The sequence below is a fragment of the Catharus ustulatus genome, chromosome 21, assembly GCF_009819885.2.
Source record: "Catharus ustulatus isolate bCatUst1 chromosome 21, bCatUst1.pri.v2, whole genome shotgun sequence".
In the NCBI taxonomy this organism is placed as follows: domain Eukaryota; kingdom Metazoa; phylum Chordata; class Aves; order Passeriformes; family Turdidae; genus Catharus; species Catharus ustulatus.
The window spans coordinates 709125-725222 of NC_046241.1; the positions used below are offsets into that span (position 1 = coordinate 709125).

The 16098-nt window shown below is 57.2% G+C and overlaps 2 protein-coding genes across 4 annotated transcripts; one reads left to right on the plus strand and one right to left on the minus strand.

Moving 5' to 3' along the window:
• Positions 1 to 1252: 1252 nt before the first annotated feature.
• On the minus strand, positions 1253 to 2041 carry TMEM203 (transmembrane protein 203). Its single transcript, XM_033077584.1, has one exon. The coding sequence runs from the start codon at positions 1920 to 1922 to the stop codon at positions 1509 to 1511; it is 414 nt and encodes a 137-aa protein (XP_032933475.1). The 5' UTR covers positions 1923 to 2041; the 3' UTR covers positions 1253 to 1508.
• An 89-nt stretch (positions 2042 to 2130) lies between these two features.
• NDOR1 (NADPH dependent diflavin oxidoreductase 1) lies at positions 2131 to 16098 on the plus strand. Of its 3 annotated transcripts, none has more exons than XM_033077582.1 (15): positions 2131 to 2225; positions 3166 to 3300; positions 3881 to 3958; positions 4234 to 4331; positions 5040 to 5138; positions 5680 to 5781; positions 6274 to 6480; positions 6787 to 6908; positions 7837 to 8057; positions 8378 to 8485; positions 9132 to 9246; positions 10083 to 10229; positions 10704 to 10822; positions 13138 to 13232; positions 15894 to 16098. In XM_033077582.1, the coding sequence occupies exons 2-15, from the start codon at positions 3166 to 3168 to the stop codon at positions 16036 to 16038; spliced, it is 1791 nt and encodes a 596-aa protein (XP_032933473.1). In that variant the 5' UTR covers positions 2131 to 2225; the 3' UTR covers positions 16039 to 16098. The 3 variants fall into 3 exon arrangements, with proteins under 3 accessions (XP_032933473.1, XP_032933474.1, XP_032933472.1); XM_033077583.1 differs by lacking the exon at positions 2131 to 2225 and adding an exon at positions 2261 to 2281; XM_033077581.1 differs by lacking the exon at positions 2131 to 2225 and adding an exon at positions 2370 to 2389.

Here is a 16098-nt window from a genome sequence, read left to right on the forward strand (position 1 = left end):
TTAGTTGGGACTCACAGTCCAGGCAGCCCCACCAGGGCTGGGCAGCAGGAAAGGGCTCCGTTCCTGTGCAGCGTCGTGGCAAGGCTGAGGAATGTCGTCTCTGTTTGATCTTCTTTGGGTCTGATGAGCCCCTTCCTTAGTTTATTAATTAGCTGGTGGTTGGGAGCTGTGGGAGTGCCCAAAGGCACCATGGGTCCCCAGGTCCACTCCATGAGTGTCCCCTCCTGACTCAGAGACTTTGCTGCCTGTCCTGCTCCTCTCCTGTTCCTCACCAGCTGCAGCTCCAGTTCCTCAGCGCTGTAGCAGACACTGACCCCACACAGCTCCCACCCCCATGGCCCCCACCCAGCCCCACAGCAGTGACCCTGTGGCTGCTGCTGACACACACCTCCTGTGACAGCAGATGATGGAACACCCGTGGCCTGTGCACTTGGAGTGACGGGGGGCATGTGGTACAACCACAGTGAGAGGGGCATGAGCTCACACTGGTGTGAGCTGGAGGTGACAAGGAGCAGGCGGCTGCCACCTCCCAGGTGACATGTCTTTGGCTCAGGGGAGCCAGTGAGAGGCTCCAAGTGGAATAACTTGAGCACCTGGGGCAGGTGACACCAAACCCTAGGAGATCACATCCCAATGTGAAACAGGAGCTGAAGAGCACCTGTGAGGCAGGTCCAGGTCCATCTCAGGGTGTGCAAGAATCACAGAATCTCCTGAGCTGGAAGAGACCCACAGGGATCATCCAGTTTAACTCCTAGCTCGCACAGAGACCCCAACAATCCCACCCTGGGCATCCCCATGACACTGGCACTTCACACACTGGTCTGCACTTCCACAGGAAATACTGAATTCCTCGTGTTCTCTGGGAGCTCTGAGGGCAGTTGCACCCCGAAGCTGGGGCTCAGTGAGACCCCCCCTTTCAGAACCAGCATCAGCTGCGCACATTCCTGCCCTCCCCATACTTCCATTTCCATATTTAGGAAACTGAGTGAAACACAAAGAAAATTCATATTCCTATTCAAAAATACACATATCAGTATTCTCAACATGACCTTACAAAACCCTGAAGGTATGAAGTGCTCAGGGAGGTGAGGGGACAGATGGAAATCTATGAGCCAGCTGCTGGGAAGAGCAGGGAAGGGCAGGGCAGGAGTATGGGCTGTACCAGGTGATCTACAGAAACCCTCCACCCTCCAGGCAGCAGTTTTAGGTACAACTGCATTCCAGGCAAAAAGAATTTTATAAATAAACCCAATCCTTCAACACATTTTTATTCTAAAATAAAATAACTCACGCCCTGCCGCGCTCGCAGCACAGGACAATGCAGGAGCTGAGGGAGCACAAACAGGGATGTGCAGCTTTTGGAGAAACGTGATGCTCTGCAACACGGCCGCAAGCCGGGGCACTGCCCCTGTCCCAGCCTGACACCTGCCCCTCCGCACGGGAACAGCGCCGGGGACGGCGCCAGGAGCGTCCTCGGGTGCGCTGGGCTTATCCCCCTGGGCCGGGACTCAGTTCACGCGGCAGGCCCGGATCATGAGCAGCTGGAGCAGGATGAAGACGGGCGACATGATGAGCCCGTACCAGAGCTCTCGCGTGTGCTCCACCAGCTTCTGGCACAGCAGCATCTCGAACACGAACTTGAGACTGAGGATGGTGAGGATCCAGAAGAGCCGCAGCACCGCCAGGCGCTTCTCGCCGTCCTGGAACAGCCGCACGGACACGATGGTGGTGAAGTAGGTGCTGAGTCCGTCGGCGGCGAAGAAGGGCACGAACACGATCCACCAGGAGAGCGCGGCGGCCGTGCCGTCCACCTTGAGAACAAGCAGCACGGAGAAGGCGAGCAGGGCCAGCCCGTGCAGGAAGATCTCGAAGGTGGCAAAGCCGAGCCACTGCACGAGCTCGCGCAGGGAGAACAGCATCATCCGGGGCTACGGCACCGGCCCGGCCCCAGCACCGACACCGGCACAAGTCCCCAACCCGGCGTCGGCGTCGGCCCGGCCCCAGCACAGACACCAACCTCAGCCCCTGACCCGGCACCGGCACCAGGCCCGGCCCGGCCCGGCCCGGCGGCGCGGGGCGATGGCGTCACGGGGAGAGGCGATGAGAAGTGACGTCATCCGGCGGGAGTCGGTGCCCGGGGAGTCCCGGCGCCTCAGCCTGGATAATTACGTCACGAGAGCTGTCGCACAGTGGTGACGTCAGCGGCGGGATGGGGCCAGCTCGTGGTGAGTTCCGCAGAGCGGCCGGCAGGCCCCAGGACTGAGGGTGCTCACCTGCAGAGGAGAGTTCCCGGGGAGCCCCTGCCAGGGCCTACAGGGGCTCCAGGAGAGCTCCAGGGGACAAGGGATGGAGGGACGGGACACAGGGAATGGCTTCCCACTTCCAGAGGGTAGGGATGGGAAGGAATTCTTCCCTGGGAGGGTGGGCCCTGGCGCAGGGTGCCCAGAGCAGCTGTGGCTGCCCCTGGATCCCTGGCAGTGTCCCAGGCCAGGTCGGACACGGGCTTGGAGCAGCCTGGGACAGTGGCAGGTGCCCTACACTTGGCAGGGAATGGAATGGGATGGGCTTTAGGGTCCCTTCTGACCCAAACCAGTGCGGGATTCTGTGATTTTATATTACTACTACTACTACTTCTTCTTCTTCTTATTATTATTATTATTATATGGGCACATGCCCAAAATATGGGCCCTTGCTCTGTCAGAGCCTGGCTGAGAGCTCCATGTGTGGTCACACCTTTGTCTGTCCCTGAGCTTCCAGGCTCTGCCCCAGCCCCCTCAGGTGAGGGAAGATTCCCAGGGCACACAGAAATATTTCACCCAGAATTGGGGAACAGCCAATCCCAGGGCCGCACTCATCCTGTTCAGTGGGGCAGGATGTGGATTTTAGTCCCTCTCCTGTCCTGGCTATGGGGACAAGGAGCACAGTAGTGTCCCTGCTTATCCTGTTGGCTGAGACATGGGATCACCTGCTTAGTGCTGCACAGGGGTGGGAAGAGAGCCTGGGAGCCTTGAATCCCGCTGCTGAATCCCAGCTATTCACCATCCCTGTGCTGGCTGGCTGCTGTGTCAGCCCCTGGGGGGAGTCAGTGCTGCTCGGCCCAGAGTCCCAGCTCTGCCTCCCCTCCTCTCCCTTCCCTCCAGTGATTTTCCTGCTGTCATCTTGCAGATGGCAGAACGGAGACTTCTTGTGCTTTTTGGCAGCCAGACTGGGACAGCTCAGGACACGGCAGAGAGGATCGGGAGAGAAGCCAAGCGCCGGCACTTGCAGTGCCGAGTGGAGGCCCTGGACAGCTGTGATGTGGTGAGTGGGACACGGGGGCTGCGCCGGGCACTGCTGCTCCTGCTCCATCCCCAGTAGCTCCATGGACAGAGACACCTCCCATGGGACCATGGAATCATGGAACAGGATGAGTTGGAAGCAACCCATCAGGGTCATCGAGTCAACTCCTGGCCCTACTCAGGACATCCCAACAATCCCATGTTGTCCCTGAGAGCATTGTCCAAACACTGTAGAACTCAGAAAGGCTTGGTGCTGGTTGCTCCAAGCCTGTCCAGCCTGGCCTTGGACACTTGCAGGGATGGGGCAGCCACAGCTTCTCTGGGCAACCTGTGCCAGAACCTCATCACCCTCACAGGGAGCAATTTCTTCCTAATATCTGACCTTAACCTGCCCTCCTTCAGCTTATGGACATTCCCCCTCATCCTGTCCCTCCATCCCTTGTCCAAAGTCCCTCTCCAGCCTTCCTGCAGCCCCTTTAGGCATTGGAAGGGGCTCTGAGGTCTCCCTGGAACCTTCTGAATATCCAGACTGAATACCCCCAGCTATCCCAGCCTGGCTCCAGAGCAGTTTGGAGGCTGCTGACCTCACTGTATATCCACAGGCCAACCTCATCCATGAGCCGTTGGTGGTGTTTGTGTGTGCAACCACCGGCCAGGGAGACCCACCTGACAACATGAAGGTAGGACGTGCTCCTGTCCTGTTGCTTTTATGTTCCTGCTGCAGAGCTTTCTCTCTTGAGGCAAATTGAGCAGGGATTGTTTTTGTTGGGGGAGCTTTGCAGCAGCACCAGTCACATCCTAGGGAACATGAGCAGGAGGCACTTCTGCAGAAAGCCATGCTCCCCACTCTGCTGAAATTCAGGAGGTCCCAGTGGGTGGGTGAGAGGGATGCAGGGACAAGCAGGCAGGAAGGTGCCATGGCAGCCACAGGACTGGCTGGCTGTGTCCCTTGTAGATGTTCTGGCGGTTCCTGTTCCGGAAGAACCTCCCTGCCGGCTCCCTGTGCCAGCTGGACTACGCCGTGCTGGGCCTCGGGGACTCCTCTTACCCCAAGTAAGCAGCTCTGCAGCTCCTGGGCAGCTGCGCCTCACAGCTCTGACTGCAGTAGAGAGCAGAGTGGCTGGAGAATAGAGGGGGTAAGGGGAGACAAAGTCTGATTCTGGAGCAGCAGCTCAGACAAAATGTAATTCCCACCAGCCTTAAAAATCCTTGCCCTCCTAACCCCCAGGAATTAGGTATCTGCCGTTTTCTTTCCTTCCAATCTCAGCAAGGATACTTTGCTGCAGTGGGTCAGACGTCATGTGTCAGTCTTTCATCACAGCTATGGGTCAAGGCAATAGGAGACATCAAACAGAGGTATCAGCCAGCCCTGTTGGTCCCAGGTGTCTCCCAGAAGATTGTTCCTGTGTGCCTCAAAGAGCTATAGTGGGAGGGACTGATCTGCCTGAACTCTGTGGGGCAGTGAGGGGCTGGAGGAAAAGAAATGTTCTATGGCCCTGGGCACAAGCTGCCCTGAAAGGAAGCTGACCTCCCTTTGTCCCATCTCGGGGCTGGGCACAGCCTGTGAGGGCCAGCAAGTGGCACCCAGCTGGTTCTGTGAACTGGCACAGGCTGGGGCACAGGCTGGGGAGGGCATGGGCCAGGTCACAGTGCCGGCTCTGCCTGTGTGCTGCTCTGGTGGCCCTGGCAGCATGTGCTTGTGCTGTGGCAGTGCCTGCTGTGCTGCTGGAGCAGCCCTGCCCTGTGTTATTCTCTTCTCAGGTTTAATTTCGTTGCAAAGAAGCTGCACAAACGGCTGCTCCAGCTAGGGGGGAACCCGTTGCTGCCAGTGGCCTTGGGAGATGACCAGCATGACCTGGGGTAAGAGCCCAGAGGAGGGGTGGCAGGGGGTCCCTGGGTGCCTTGCAGCTCTGTCCTGGGGCTGATGGGAGGGCTGTGTGCTGCTCCCACCACAGGACTGCTGCTGCAGCTCTCTGGGAATGTGCTGATCTCTGCTCATAATCCTCCTGTGCCAGGACCTGGGCCACCTGCTTCTCCAGGGTGTCCCATGACCCCCAGCCCTGTTCAGAACAGGACATGGCTGTGTCACACAGCCCTGTGCCTGCAGGCATTGCAGCAGCCTCAGCTGTGCTCACCTGGCACAGGGCAAAGTCTGTGGATGGCTCAGGGACTTAGTGACCACACAGGTGCTATTCAGGTGCTGGAGAAACTCTTCAGGTGTCAGTGGTTGGCCCCTGGAGAGTGAGTGCTTAGAGTGGCTGAGATACGTTTCTTCCCAGACCTGAAGTTGGAAGGGAATGGCATGGGGTGACTGTGGGGATAGTTGTTGGGCACATGCAGGGGTAGCAGGGTTTGAGCCTGGAGGGATGATGTTGCTATAGCCTGAATGTCTCACTTGCAGGCCAGATGCAGTGGTTGATCCCTGGCTCATGGCCTTGTGGGACAAGATCCTTGCCTTGTATCCTCTCCCTCCTGGCCTTGAGATCATCAGTCCTGATGTGCGGTGAGTACAAGGGTAAGCAGGGGCTGCTGGGGCTGGCTGGGGTGAAAGGCTCTGCTTCCTTGGCTCTTCTCCAGAGTGGAGACGTGGTCTGCTTGGAGCAGGAACACTCCCCACACAGCTTCTGGTGTTCCCAGTGTCCCTTGTGCTTTGGCCACAGGTGGCCCATCTTTCTCTAGATGGGTGTCCTTTGTCCCCTGTGGGGTGTGACAATTGCCCCAACCAGGTTCTGCCCATCTTGCTGTCCTGATGTACCTCTGGCCCTGGCAGAGTGTATGTACCCAGCCAGCCTCCCCCTGCCTGCTCTGGAGCCTTTGGGATCTCCTCCTGGCAGTCTCCATTGCATTCCCATTGCCACAGATCAGCTCCAGTGCATGGGGATAATGGCTGGTAGATACAGTGGGACACTCCAGGCCTCTCCCTGCCTCTGCTCTTGCAGCAGCAGAGGAACTGTGGCATGGAGGTAACGCTGCTGCATTGCTCTCCTCCCCACAGCCTGCCACCCAAATACACCCTGCACTACCTCCCTGAGGACTCACCACACCCCAACAGTGACCTGCTGCAGCTGGCAGCCCCCCAGGCTGCTCCCTGTGAGCTCCATCCCTTCGCTGCCCGTGTGGTGTCCAACCAGAGGGTCACTGCGCAATCCCATTTTCAGGATGTCCGGCTCATCGAATTTGACATCACAGGATCAGGGATCACGTGAGCATTTTCCTGACTCCCCCAAGCTCAGTCATGTGGGACCAGGTGTCCTGGGGCCCGCCCTCCTCTTCTGCTGCCCTTCCTCACTGATACCTGAGGCTGCAGTCTTGTGGTCATGGTCCCTGCTGTGAGTCCCCATCCATGGAGTGGGGGATCCTGCCCATGGACCAGCTTCCCTTTGCCTGTCAGAGCAGTTGGTGGCACTGGGAATTTGCCTCCGCTGGTGTGGGTACTGGTCAGGGTGGTGATGCTGTGCCTGTGGCTCTGCCTTGTGGCTGTGCTTGGCAACTCCCCCTGCATCCCCAGGTTCAGTGCGGGGGATGTGGTGATGATCCAACCCCAGAACTGCCCTGAAGATGTGCAGCAGTTCTGCCAGCTCCTGTGCCTGGAGCCACACAGACACTTTGTGCTGGAGCCCATGGAGCCTGGTAGGTCCTGCCTGCTTCTCCTAACCCCTCCTGCTGAGACAGGTCATCCCCTGAGCTCTGGCCCAGCCTGGAGCTCTTCCTTTCCTGCAGACCTGGTTGGGAATGTTGGGTGGATACAGGACACCTGTGTGTCCTTCCCTCCAATGCTCTGCGTGTGGATCCTATGCAGGGCCAGTGTGACTGGAGGAATCCAGCAGTGCCAGGCTCCACCTGGGTCTTGTGCCTTAGCAGCCTCAGCAAAGAATGGGGAGGATCCTGCAGCCTTGTGAGCCCCAGGCCCAAACTGGGAATCCCATGCTTCCTTGCATGGGGGGTGTGCAGGTCTCCCCACTCTGCCTGTACCTCAGGGACCTCCTGAGGGGCTCCTGCAGCCACAAACCAGCACAAGCAACCAGAGGAACCCCTTTGAGGCCCTCCCAGAGCTCTTGGTGCCTGTGTGGAACTGGAAGAATTTTTTTCCTGGCTCCTAAGTGCCCATTCTACCTCCAACTTCCCTGTGTCTGTCCATGCTGGAATTTTTGCCTGGCAGGCAAACCCAGGGGAAATTCAGGCTGCTTCTCATGCCCTTGGGAGAGATGTGAGAGACATGGACAGGCCTGACACATGACACTGCTGGTTATTTCTGCTGCATTGTGTGCAGGCAGGGCGGGAGCCATGTGGATAAGGCATTATACCAAAGCACCTGCCAAAAGTGAGGGGCAGTTGAACACCACTGACTTCCTCTGTTGCAAACTTGTGTGCTTAAAAAGCAGACTGGGGAGAGCAGGAGAGAGTGGAGGCCCATGGTGGGAGCAGAGACAGGTGGAGTTGGCTCCAGTAGCACGTGGTGCAGCATGGGTCGTGCTGCAGGCAGCAGGACTGCCCTGCTCTGGGGACAGGAGGCATGCAGATGCTGGCCCTGAGCTGTCCCCTCTGCCCTGCCTTGCAGGCACACCCCTTCCTCCTCTCTTGCCACAGCCCTGCACCATCCAGTACCTGGTCACACACTACCTGGACATCTCCTGTGTGCCACGGCGCTCCTTTTTTGAGCTCCTGGCCTTCTTCTCCACGAATGAGCTGGAGCGGGAGAAGCTGCAGGAGTTCAGCTCCGCACAGGGCCAGGAGGAACTGTACAGCTACTGCAACCGGCCCCGCAGGACCACGCTGGAGGTGAGGCTGGGAGCAGGGCAGACCTGCCCCAGGAGGGCTGTTCTGGGGCTGAAAGCACCCAGGACACAGTCAGCCATAATTTCTTGGCTGAGGAGTTTAATCTACTTCACCCACTTTCTGAATCCATGGATTTCCACCAGCAGTTAAGACCAGCTCTAGATCCTTGTGGGCTGTTGGGTGGGCTCTGTGCTGCTCGGGGTGGGGGGCAGAGGGCAATGGAACAGGGTGGTTGACACAGCTGTGTGGGACAGCCTCTGGCACCCTAAGGGCAGGCAAGGTGCCTTCTGGGGACACCAGGCCTCACCCTCTTGGCTTTGCAGGTCCTGTGGGATTTCCCTCACACCACGTGTGCCATCCCAGCTGATTACCTGCTGGACCTCATCCCTCGCATCAGACCCCGCGCCTTTTCCATCGCCTCCTCCCTGCTGGTAAGAGCTCAGCCCTTCTGGCCTCATTTCAGACTCTGAATAGAGGGTCTGGCAGGGCCTCTGCTGACTGTGGATGCAGATGTCTCCTGGAGCCTCCACAGACCAGCCTAATCCCTGCTCTGTGCTGAGCCTGCAGCAGTCTGATGTGCTGGATGCAAACTTCAGGGCTAGGCCAGCCTTCAGACTAGGAGACTTGCTCACCTGCAGCCTTGCAAGTGCCAGTACTGTCCCATACACCTCAGAGGTCTGCTGTTGCTGTCCCTGGGAGCAGTGGGATGTGGTGCCACTGGAGTGTCCCGGGAGCTGGGTAAGAGGGAGTGCTGCTCCCTACTCCTGCCAGGAGGTGGCAGTGGGACTGGCCCGGCTGCCTGCAGGCTCAGCCCATGCATGGCTGGATTTGTCCTCCACGGGAGCCTCATGGGTTGGACAGTCATCATCACTGCTGCCAGCTGTGCAGAGCATTCCTGTAGCAGTGGTTCTCCAGGAAAACCTCCTCTCATTGGGAAGGTTTTGAGCAAGGGTGTGCTCCATTGTAAGTGGCTGTGCCAGACAAGGATGGTGTTCAGGCACCCTATGGGAGCTGGGCACAGGCTTTGTCCTTGGAGGAGGTGCTGGGCTCTCCAGCTCATGACTCTGTGTGACACAGGCCCATCCCGAGCGGATGCAGATCCTCATGGCTGTGGTGCGGTACAAGACATGTCTCAACAAACCCCGCCGTGGGCTCTGCTCCACCTGGCTAGCTTCTCTCAACCCAGAGCAGGGTAAGTGTTTGGGAGAAGTCTGAGTGCTTCTCACAGCACCCAGTGCTCATCCCTCAGGCCCATGATGGAGCTGTGTGGGTGCTGACCGTGTGCAGGAACTGCCTGGCTGGAGCACCAGCTCCATGGGAAGCACACTAACTTGGCAGAGTGGTGCTGCTGTCCTTCCTCATTGCCTCCATCCTCATCAGAGCACAGTGTGCCTCTCCAGCTTACCCTGAACTCCTGGATTTCTCCCAGCTGCTCAACTCTGCTATCCCACTCTGGGTTGCTCCTGGTGTTGTGGATCTGATAGCATCTGACTGCTGGGCACCTCTAGTCCCATAGCCACAGCTCTGGGAAGGCTGTTCCCTTCTTTCACAGAATCACAGAAAAAGCTGAGTTAGAAGGGATCCATAAGGATCATCAAGTCCAACCTCTAGCCCTGCACAGACACCCCAACAGTCCTACCCTGGGCATCCCTGAGAGCCTTGTCCAACTGCTCCTGGAGCTCTGGCAGCCTCAGGGCCTCTCTTACATCCAGCCAGGTTGGGATCTCCAGCTTGCCTCCACCACTGTGTTCCCTGGCACAGGCTATGTGAGGAGAGGACTGTCCCACAGCCCATGTGCTGGGGGGCTCTTGCTTTGCTTTGGGCATCACTCAGGTTCTTGCAGAGGCAGTACTGAGACAGCTGAAGTGCTTTTCACACACACACACAGTGTGCCCTTGGTGACAGGGGATGATGAAGCAGGTCTGTCTGCGTATTTGGAGCACCCTGGAAGAGCTGGAACTCGCCCTCTGCAGGCAGGCACAGGCTGTTGGTGGTGGGGTCATGCTTGTCAGTCTCTCTGTTTCACAGGTGATGTCCGGGTGCCTCTTTGGGTGAAGAAAGGAGGAATGAAGTTCCCGGCTGACCCTGCCACCCCTGTGATCATGATTGGCCCTGGCACAGGGGTGGCACCTTTCCGAGCAGCGATACAGGAGCGGGTGGCACTGGGACAAGGAGGTGAGGGATGGTCCTGGGAGGCACTCAGGATGCCTCTTGCACAAATAGGTCTGTGTCAGCACATGGAAGGATGGACTGGGGGCTCACGAGGGTTCTACCAGGTCAGACTTCGCTGTGTTGAGCAGAAGCAGGCTGAGCTCATTTATTCACAGGCTGTTTTGCAGTGCAGCTCCTTGGGTTGGGTCAGGCTCTGCAGAGGCTCTTTCTTGGCTGAGAGTGAACACAGGTTACTGAGCTCAGCTGCTTCTGCAGCTTGTCCCAACCTCATTCTCTTGACTCAGGGAACAAGCAGCCCTGGGGGACGCTTCCTCCCCTCCTCCTTTCTCAGCAGACAGGGGCCTCTGGTTGCCATAGGTCACTTGACTTCATGCTCACATGGCTCACAGCTCTGCAGGCCAGGGCTGTCAGCCAGGTGGCACCAGCAGTGCCTAGTCTGGGTGCTCCCAGCACAGCCCTGGTGCTCTGCTCCTGCAGGGAACTGCCTCTTCTTTGGCTGCCGATACAAATCCAAAGACTTCTACTGCCAGATGGAGTGGGAAGAGCTGGTGACAAAGGGCCTCCTGACACTCTTCACAGCCTTCTCCAGGGACCAGGTTAGTGCCCAGAGGAGGAGGGTTAGTACAAGAGCATCTTGGGCAGCACTGATGGGACTCTGCTAGTGTGTCTGTCCCCTGTACCTGTTGGCATGACCTGTGAAGGATCTAGAGAGGTGGCACAGTGGGCACCTCAGTCCCCCACACACACCTCAGTGCTAGTCAAGATCCCCTCCTGCCCTGCAGGGACGTGTCTAGGTAAGTTGAGCTGGAAAGGTTGCTGAGACAAGGCTAGAGAGCAGTAGAGCAGATAAGGCATTAAGCAGCCTTGTTTGGCTGGACCACGTGAGTTGATAAAAGGCTCCCAGGCCTCTCAGAGGGTCACCAGGCAATAACTTATTGGTTAAGTACCACCCTCCTCATGGTGTTCCTCTGAGCCCTGGCTGAAGTTGAGGAGCTTGGCCTCTGTTCCAGCTTTCTCTGAGTCCCAGATATAAATGGGTATGAGCATGCCCACAACTCAGCCCCTCAGTTTGCTTCCTGCTTTCCCAGCAGTGTCTCTGGTGGGCAGCCCTCTTGGGGCTGCAGTGCTGCCAGAGAGACTCCCTAAGCTGGGGATCTATTCACTGCCTTCTGTTTCACTGTCCCTTGATGGCACTGAAAGCTTAGCCTGGCTTTGGAGAGATGTGATAAAAAGGGAATGGGGATCTCTCAGATGCTCAGCTTCACCAGCCCCAGCCCTTTGTCCTGGCTATGTGCATGTGTTGACATGAATTCACTGAATTTTATCAGTGAATTTTATCCACTCACTTGTAAGGCAGGAGCTGGGTGCTTCTGTGAAGGCTGTCCAAGTCTGTGATGAACAGGAGCAGCACTGCAGAGGGTTGTTGAATGACCAGTGAAGGGGCACCTGCTGCTCTCTGAATCTGGAGAGCAGCCAGAGCCTTCTGCTCTTGCTGACTGTGGAGGGACAGGACTTGCATTGGAGTGTCCCCTCTCTCCTACTCCACTGGCCAAAGCAGTTTGTCACCAGAATCCTCTGACCCAAGGCAGAGTGTGGGCACAGCCAGGTGGGAGAGCCACACTGGGCTATTGTGCCTCTGGCTTCAGGAGATACCACAGCCTTTAATTCATCAAAGAGTTTGTTGTCGAAGACCCAGATGAGGGCTGGGATGCTTCATAACTGAGAAAGGTTTTGCTCTTCTCTCTGAAGTGCTTTTGCAGTGACCCCCTGTCCCAGCACATCCACCCATAGTGCAGGCTGGTCAAAGCTGAACGTGGATGCCCTGAGACATCATGACCACAGTTTGTCACTGGGGTGCTCTGGTTTCCAGGTCCTTAGATGATCCCCTCAGAGCCCAGCCTGGCTGGCAAGGCCTCTGGAAGCACCGAGCTCGTTGCTGTTAATGAAGCTGAGGCCGGCTGTGCCCGTGCTGGTGAGGGCACTGCCCGGTCAGAGCTGTGCCCCGGCTGAGCTGGCACTCCAGGGCCATCAGCCAGTGGAGCTGTGGGACCCACAGTGACCAGCTCCTGTGACAGCCTGGGCTGGAGCTGCTCAGAGCTGTTCCCAGAAACAGGGCTTTTGCAGGACCTGAGCCACGGCAAGAGCTGTCCTGCCTTAGGAGAGGGGGGAGTGGGAAGGAGGCTGTGCCCATGGCTCAGCTCAGCACTGTGCAGAATTGGGCATGGCCTTCATCACAGTGTCACCTTTGTCACGGGAGCCCTCTGGGCAAGCAGTGAGTTCAGGCACGTTTGCAATGGTGTTCTTTTGGGCAGGAGCCAGGGCTGTAGGCAGTTGCTTGGATGCTTGAAGTCTTGTGGATTAACCCTTTAGGAACTCTCCTTTACTGGGCTGTACTGTGCCCAAAGCCAGTCCTCATCTAGTCCCTAAGCACAGTGGAGGGGCAGGGACTGGGCCTGAGGCTGTCCCTCAAGCTTTCTGTCCTTTCAGGCTGTTACAGGTCTCCAGGAGTCAAGGGTGCAGGGAAAGGTCTCTGTCCTGTAGCAGACTTGGCCCAGTCTGCCACAGAACCACCTCTGCCCATGCTGGGAGAAGAGAGAAGGGCAGGAGGGAAACCCTCACAGGGCCTCCCCAGGTCATGGCCCTGACCAGTGGACGCCCAAAAGATTTGGGGGGCTGCCTGGGGGACCAGTGTTCCCCACTGAAGGTGCTCCACCCATCTCCCACCAGCCCGTCCCAGTGTGGGATTCCTCTTCCCCACATTGGTCATTGATCCAATTGCTTCTCCCAGTTCCTCCAGTTCCAGGGGGCTTTGCTGCCTCGAGCTCCTGCAGACAGCTCCTGAGAACAGTCCTGAGAGCAGGAGCTGGGACTGCTCCAGAGCTTGTGGGCTCAGTACCTTGTTTCCCTGCAGGAGGAGAAGGTTTATGTCCAGCACCGCATCCAGGAGAATGGGAGGCTGGTGTGGGAGCTGCTGAGCAGTGGGAATGCTCATGTCTACCTGGCTGGGTGAGTGAGAGGCCTCTGTGCAGGGCTTGGGGGAGCAGAGCTGCACATTTCTGCTTCTTCACCTACCTGGAGGCATTTTTTTGGCTCAGCCCCCTGTTGCAGAGGGGCAGCCCATTCCTCCTCTCTGTATGTCCTGCTCCAGGAGCCCTGGGCTCAGAGGGATGCTCCCATACCTCATTAGGAGGGGTACAGCTGGAACTGGTAAAGCTTCTCCAGGCAATGCCCTGCCCAGCCTCTGACCCATAGCACATCCACACACAGGAGAGGCCTGGCCCCTGCACAGCCCTCTCCTCCAGCAGTGCTCAATGAAACTGGAGAAAAGGCACCTCTGGCCCACTTGTGCGGGCAGGATCCCCAGTGGTGCTGGGGCTCAGGAGCAGCTTTGTGAGCCTTGGCACAGTCTGTCAGGCTCTTTGCATACGAAGCTGCTTCCCAGGACAGGGACGAGCCCTGTTGCACCACAGCCAGTCTTCTTGGGCAGCACAGTCCCTCTGCAGATGCTTGTTTGGGGCTGGTTGCACATCTGAAGCTGCTCGCCAGAAGATGGGGTCTTGGCCTTTGAGGTCAGAGTGTCTGCAGCTCTGCTCTGAGCTCTGTGCCCATGTCCTGGGCAGAGTCCTTGACCTGCCTGCCCTGCAGGGAGAGGCTACTCCCTGCTGCCCAGGGTGAGGCTTGGGAAATGCTCTGGGCTCCCGGAGCTGGGCAGAGCCCGCCCATGGCGTCTGTCGTGCACCCCGTGACCTGGGCAGTGCAGGCCTGGGCCCGGCTGTCCACATAAGCAGCGATTGCAGGAGTTTCTTTCCTGCCTGTCCTTCGTGAGAGCAGGAACTCCCCTGGCGCCTTGCAGGGCGAGACTGGCCTCGCTGCATTCCTGGGAGAAGGAGATCTGTGTTTACTTCCTGGGCAGTGGAGGCCAGGCCACCTCACTCTGTCCTTCACTGCTGCAGCACAGGGCTTCCTGGAGCCTCACCTCAAACTGGGCATTCCTGCCCTTGGGTCTGGGGTTTGGAGCACTTGGGACTTGGGACTGTGCCTCCATCCACAGCCCAGATGCTGAGACTGTTGAGCTGTTGGGTTATGGCTTTATTCTCTCCTTCCATTCTCTTTCCTACTTTTTGGTTCCCAAAGAGGATCAGTGTCCTGTAAAGAGCAGGGCTTGCACAACTGTTCCTATGGCAGATTTTGTGTGGCCATGAGGATGGTATTTTGAACATCAGGGTTGCTCTGAGACTCCTCTTGGTGGCTTTGTCCCTGGTGTGGTGTGTCCCTGGGCCCCCATCAGGCAGGTGGGATCCGAGAGCCTCGTCTTCCCTGTACAAGTGACACTGTGCTGATTGCAGAGGACACTGTTCCTCCTTTCATGAACAGCCCAAACCCTGTAGAAAGGCTCCCAAGATTACCATGCCCCTTCCTGACCCACAGACTGAGCTGTCAGTGGGGTGCCAGCCAGGAAAGTGCAGGTGGGTGATCCTGTTTTCCCCCCAAATTCACAGTTTCAGCCAGACTGGGAGAAAGCTGGGGGAAGTGAGTCCTGAGCTATGTGACCCTGAGCAGCAACCCTGGAACATGGGACACTTGTCCCTGCCTTCCCTTCCCAGGCCAGGCGGGCAGGCATCTGCTCTATCATTGTTCCTAGCTTGTCTCACTCAGGGGCAAAAAGGTTGAAAATGTCTCTTTTTTTGAAAAAAAAAAAAAACCTATTTGACATGTTTTCCATCACAAAGCCCAGCTCCATTATCTTGTACTTGCGTATCAGTGCCTGACACAGAAACAATACAGGCTCTTCCAAAAAAAGAAGACCTCCTTTCTGGGTATTTTGGGATGTTAATCAGCTTCAAACACAAGTCAGAATTCTGCCTTGTTCTTGGGAAACAGCAAGGACATTGCCAGCTGCTCGTGCCAATTGGAGCAGGCTGGGAAAATTTTTATTAGATTTTTTTTGTCGCACAGACAACTCATCAAATGAAATTCTCTCCAGGAAAAAGAAGTCTGAATTTCTGATTTCCCATAAGAAATAATTGTGCTTGAAAGCACTGAATTCTATTTGGGTATTTTCTACACAGGGGCTTGGATGTTTTCTCCAGCATTTCTCTGATTTTGAGGTTTGAACTGGCTTTGCTTCCAAATGTCACCATCAAACTAATCATTCCGGATTTCTTGAGAGCAGGCAGCAGCAGGACGGGAGCGGCTGCTCCTGCCCAACTGAGGATAAGACATGTTTGGCATTGAGTGATTCCAGAGATGAAAGGACAGGGTCCTGTCCTCCTGCCGATAAATTCCAACCCATGCGTGTTGCGTGTGTCTCTCTAATGAGGATGCTGGCAAATGGAGCTGTGTGGGGCTGGTGTTTGGGCTCCTGACCTGTGATGCTCCTTCCCTGGGGTCTGGGGCCCATGGCTGTGTTTTTGCCTGCACGTGCCTGTGCTGAGGAGCCCTGTGGATAACGGCCCTGCTCTCCCTGGAGAGGGAGTGGTAGGAGCTGCCTCTCAAGCCTGTCATTTACCCTGTGCCAGGCAGCCTGTGGCTGGACAAGGCAGGTTCCCACTGCCCTGTGGTGGGCTTGGCCACAGGAACTGCTGATTCCTGATCCTGAATGCTGGGGCTGCTGCTCTGCCCCCCGTGTTCCTGCTCGCCCTCCATTGTGTCCTGCTCTCTCCCCAGGAATGCCAAGGAGATGCCAGCAGCGGTGGCCAAGGCCCTGCAATTGGTGTTGCAGCTGGAGGGTGGCCTGTCCCCCTTGGAAGCAGAGGAGCATTTAACAGCCCTGGAACGGTCCCAGCGCTTCCAGTCTGAAACCTGGTCGTGAGCCTGGCTCCCTGCCTCCCCCTCCCCATAGACTGCCTGAATAAAGAAGCTAGCAAAGGGA

What these genes read in the sequence shown, in the direction of transcription:
- TMEM203 (XM_033077584.1), bottom strand. Translation starts at nt 1,922, where the DNA reads ATGATGCTGTTCTCCCTGCGCGAGCTCGTGCAGTGGCTCGGCTTTGCC.
- NDOR1 (XM_033077582.1), top strand. Translation starts at nt 3,166, where the DNA reads ATGGCAGAACGGAGACTTCTTGTGCTTTTTGGCAGCCAGACTGGGACA. An exon ending in CCCGCAGGACCACGCTGGAG is followed by an intron (nt 8,058 to 8,377) that starts GTGAGGCTGGGA and finishes TTGGCTTTGCAG; the next exon opens with GTCCTGTGGGATTTCCCTCA. An exon ending in CAGCCTTCTCCAGGGACCAG is followed by an intron (nt 10,823 to 13,137) that starts GTTAGTGCCCAG and finishes GTTTCCCTGCAG; the next exon opens with GAGGAGAAGGTTTATGTCCA.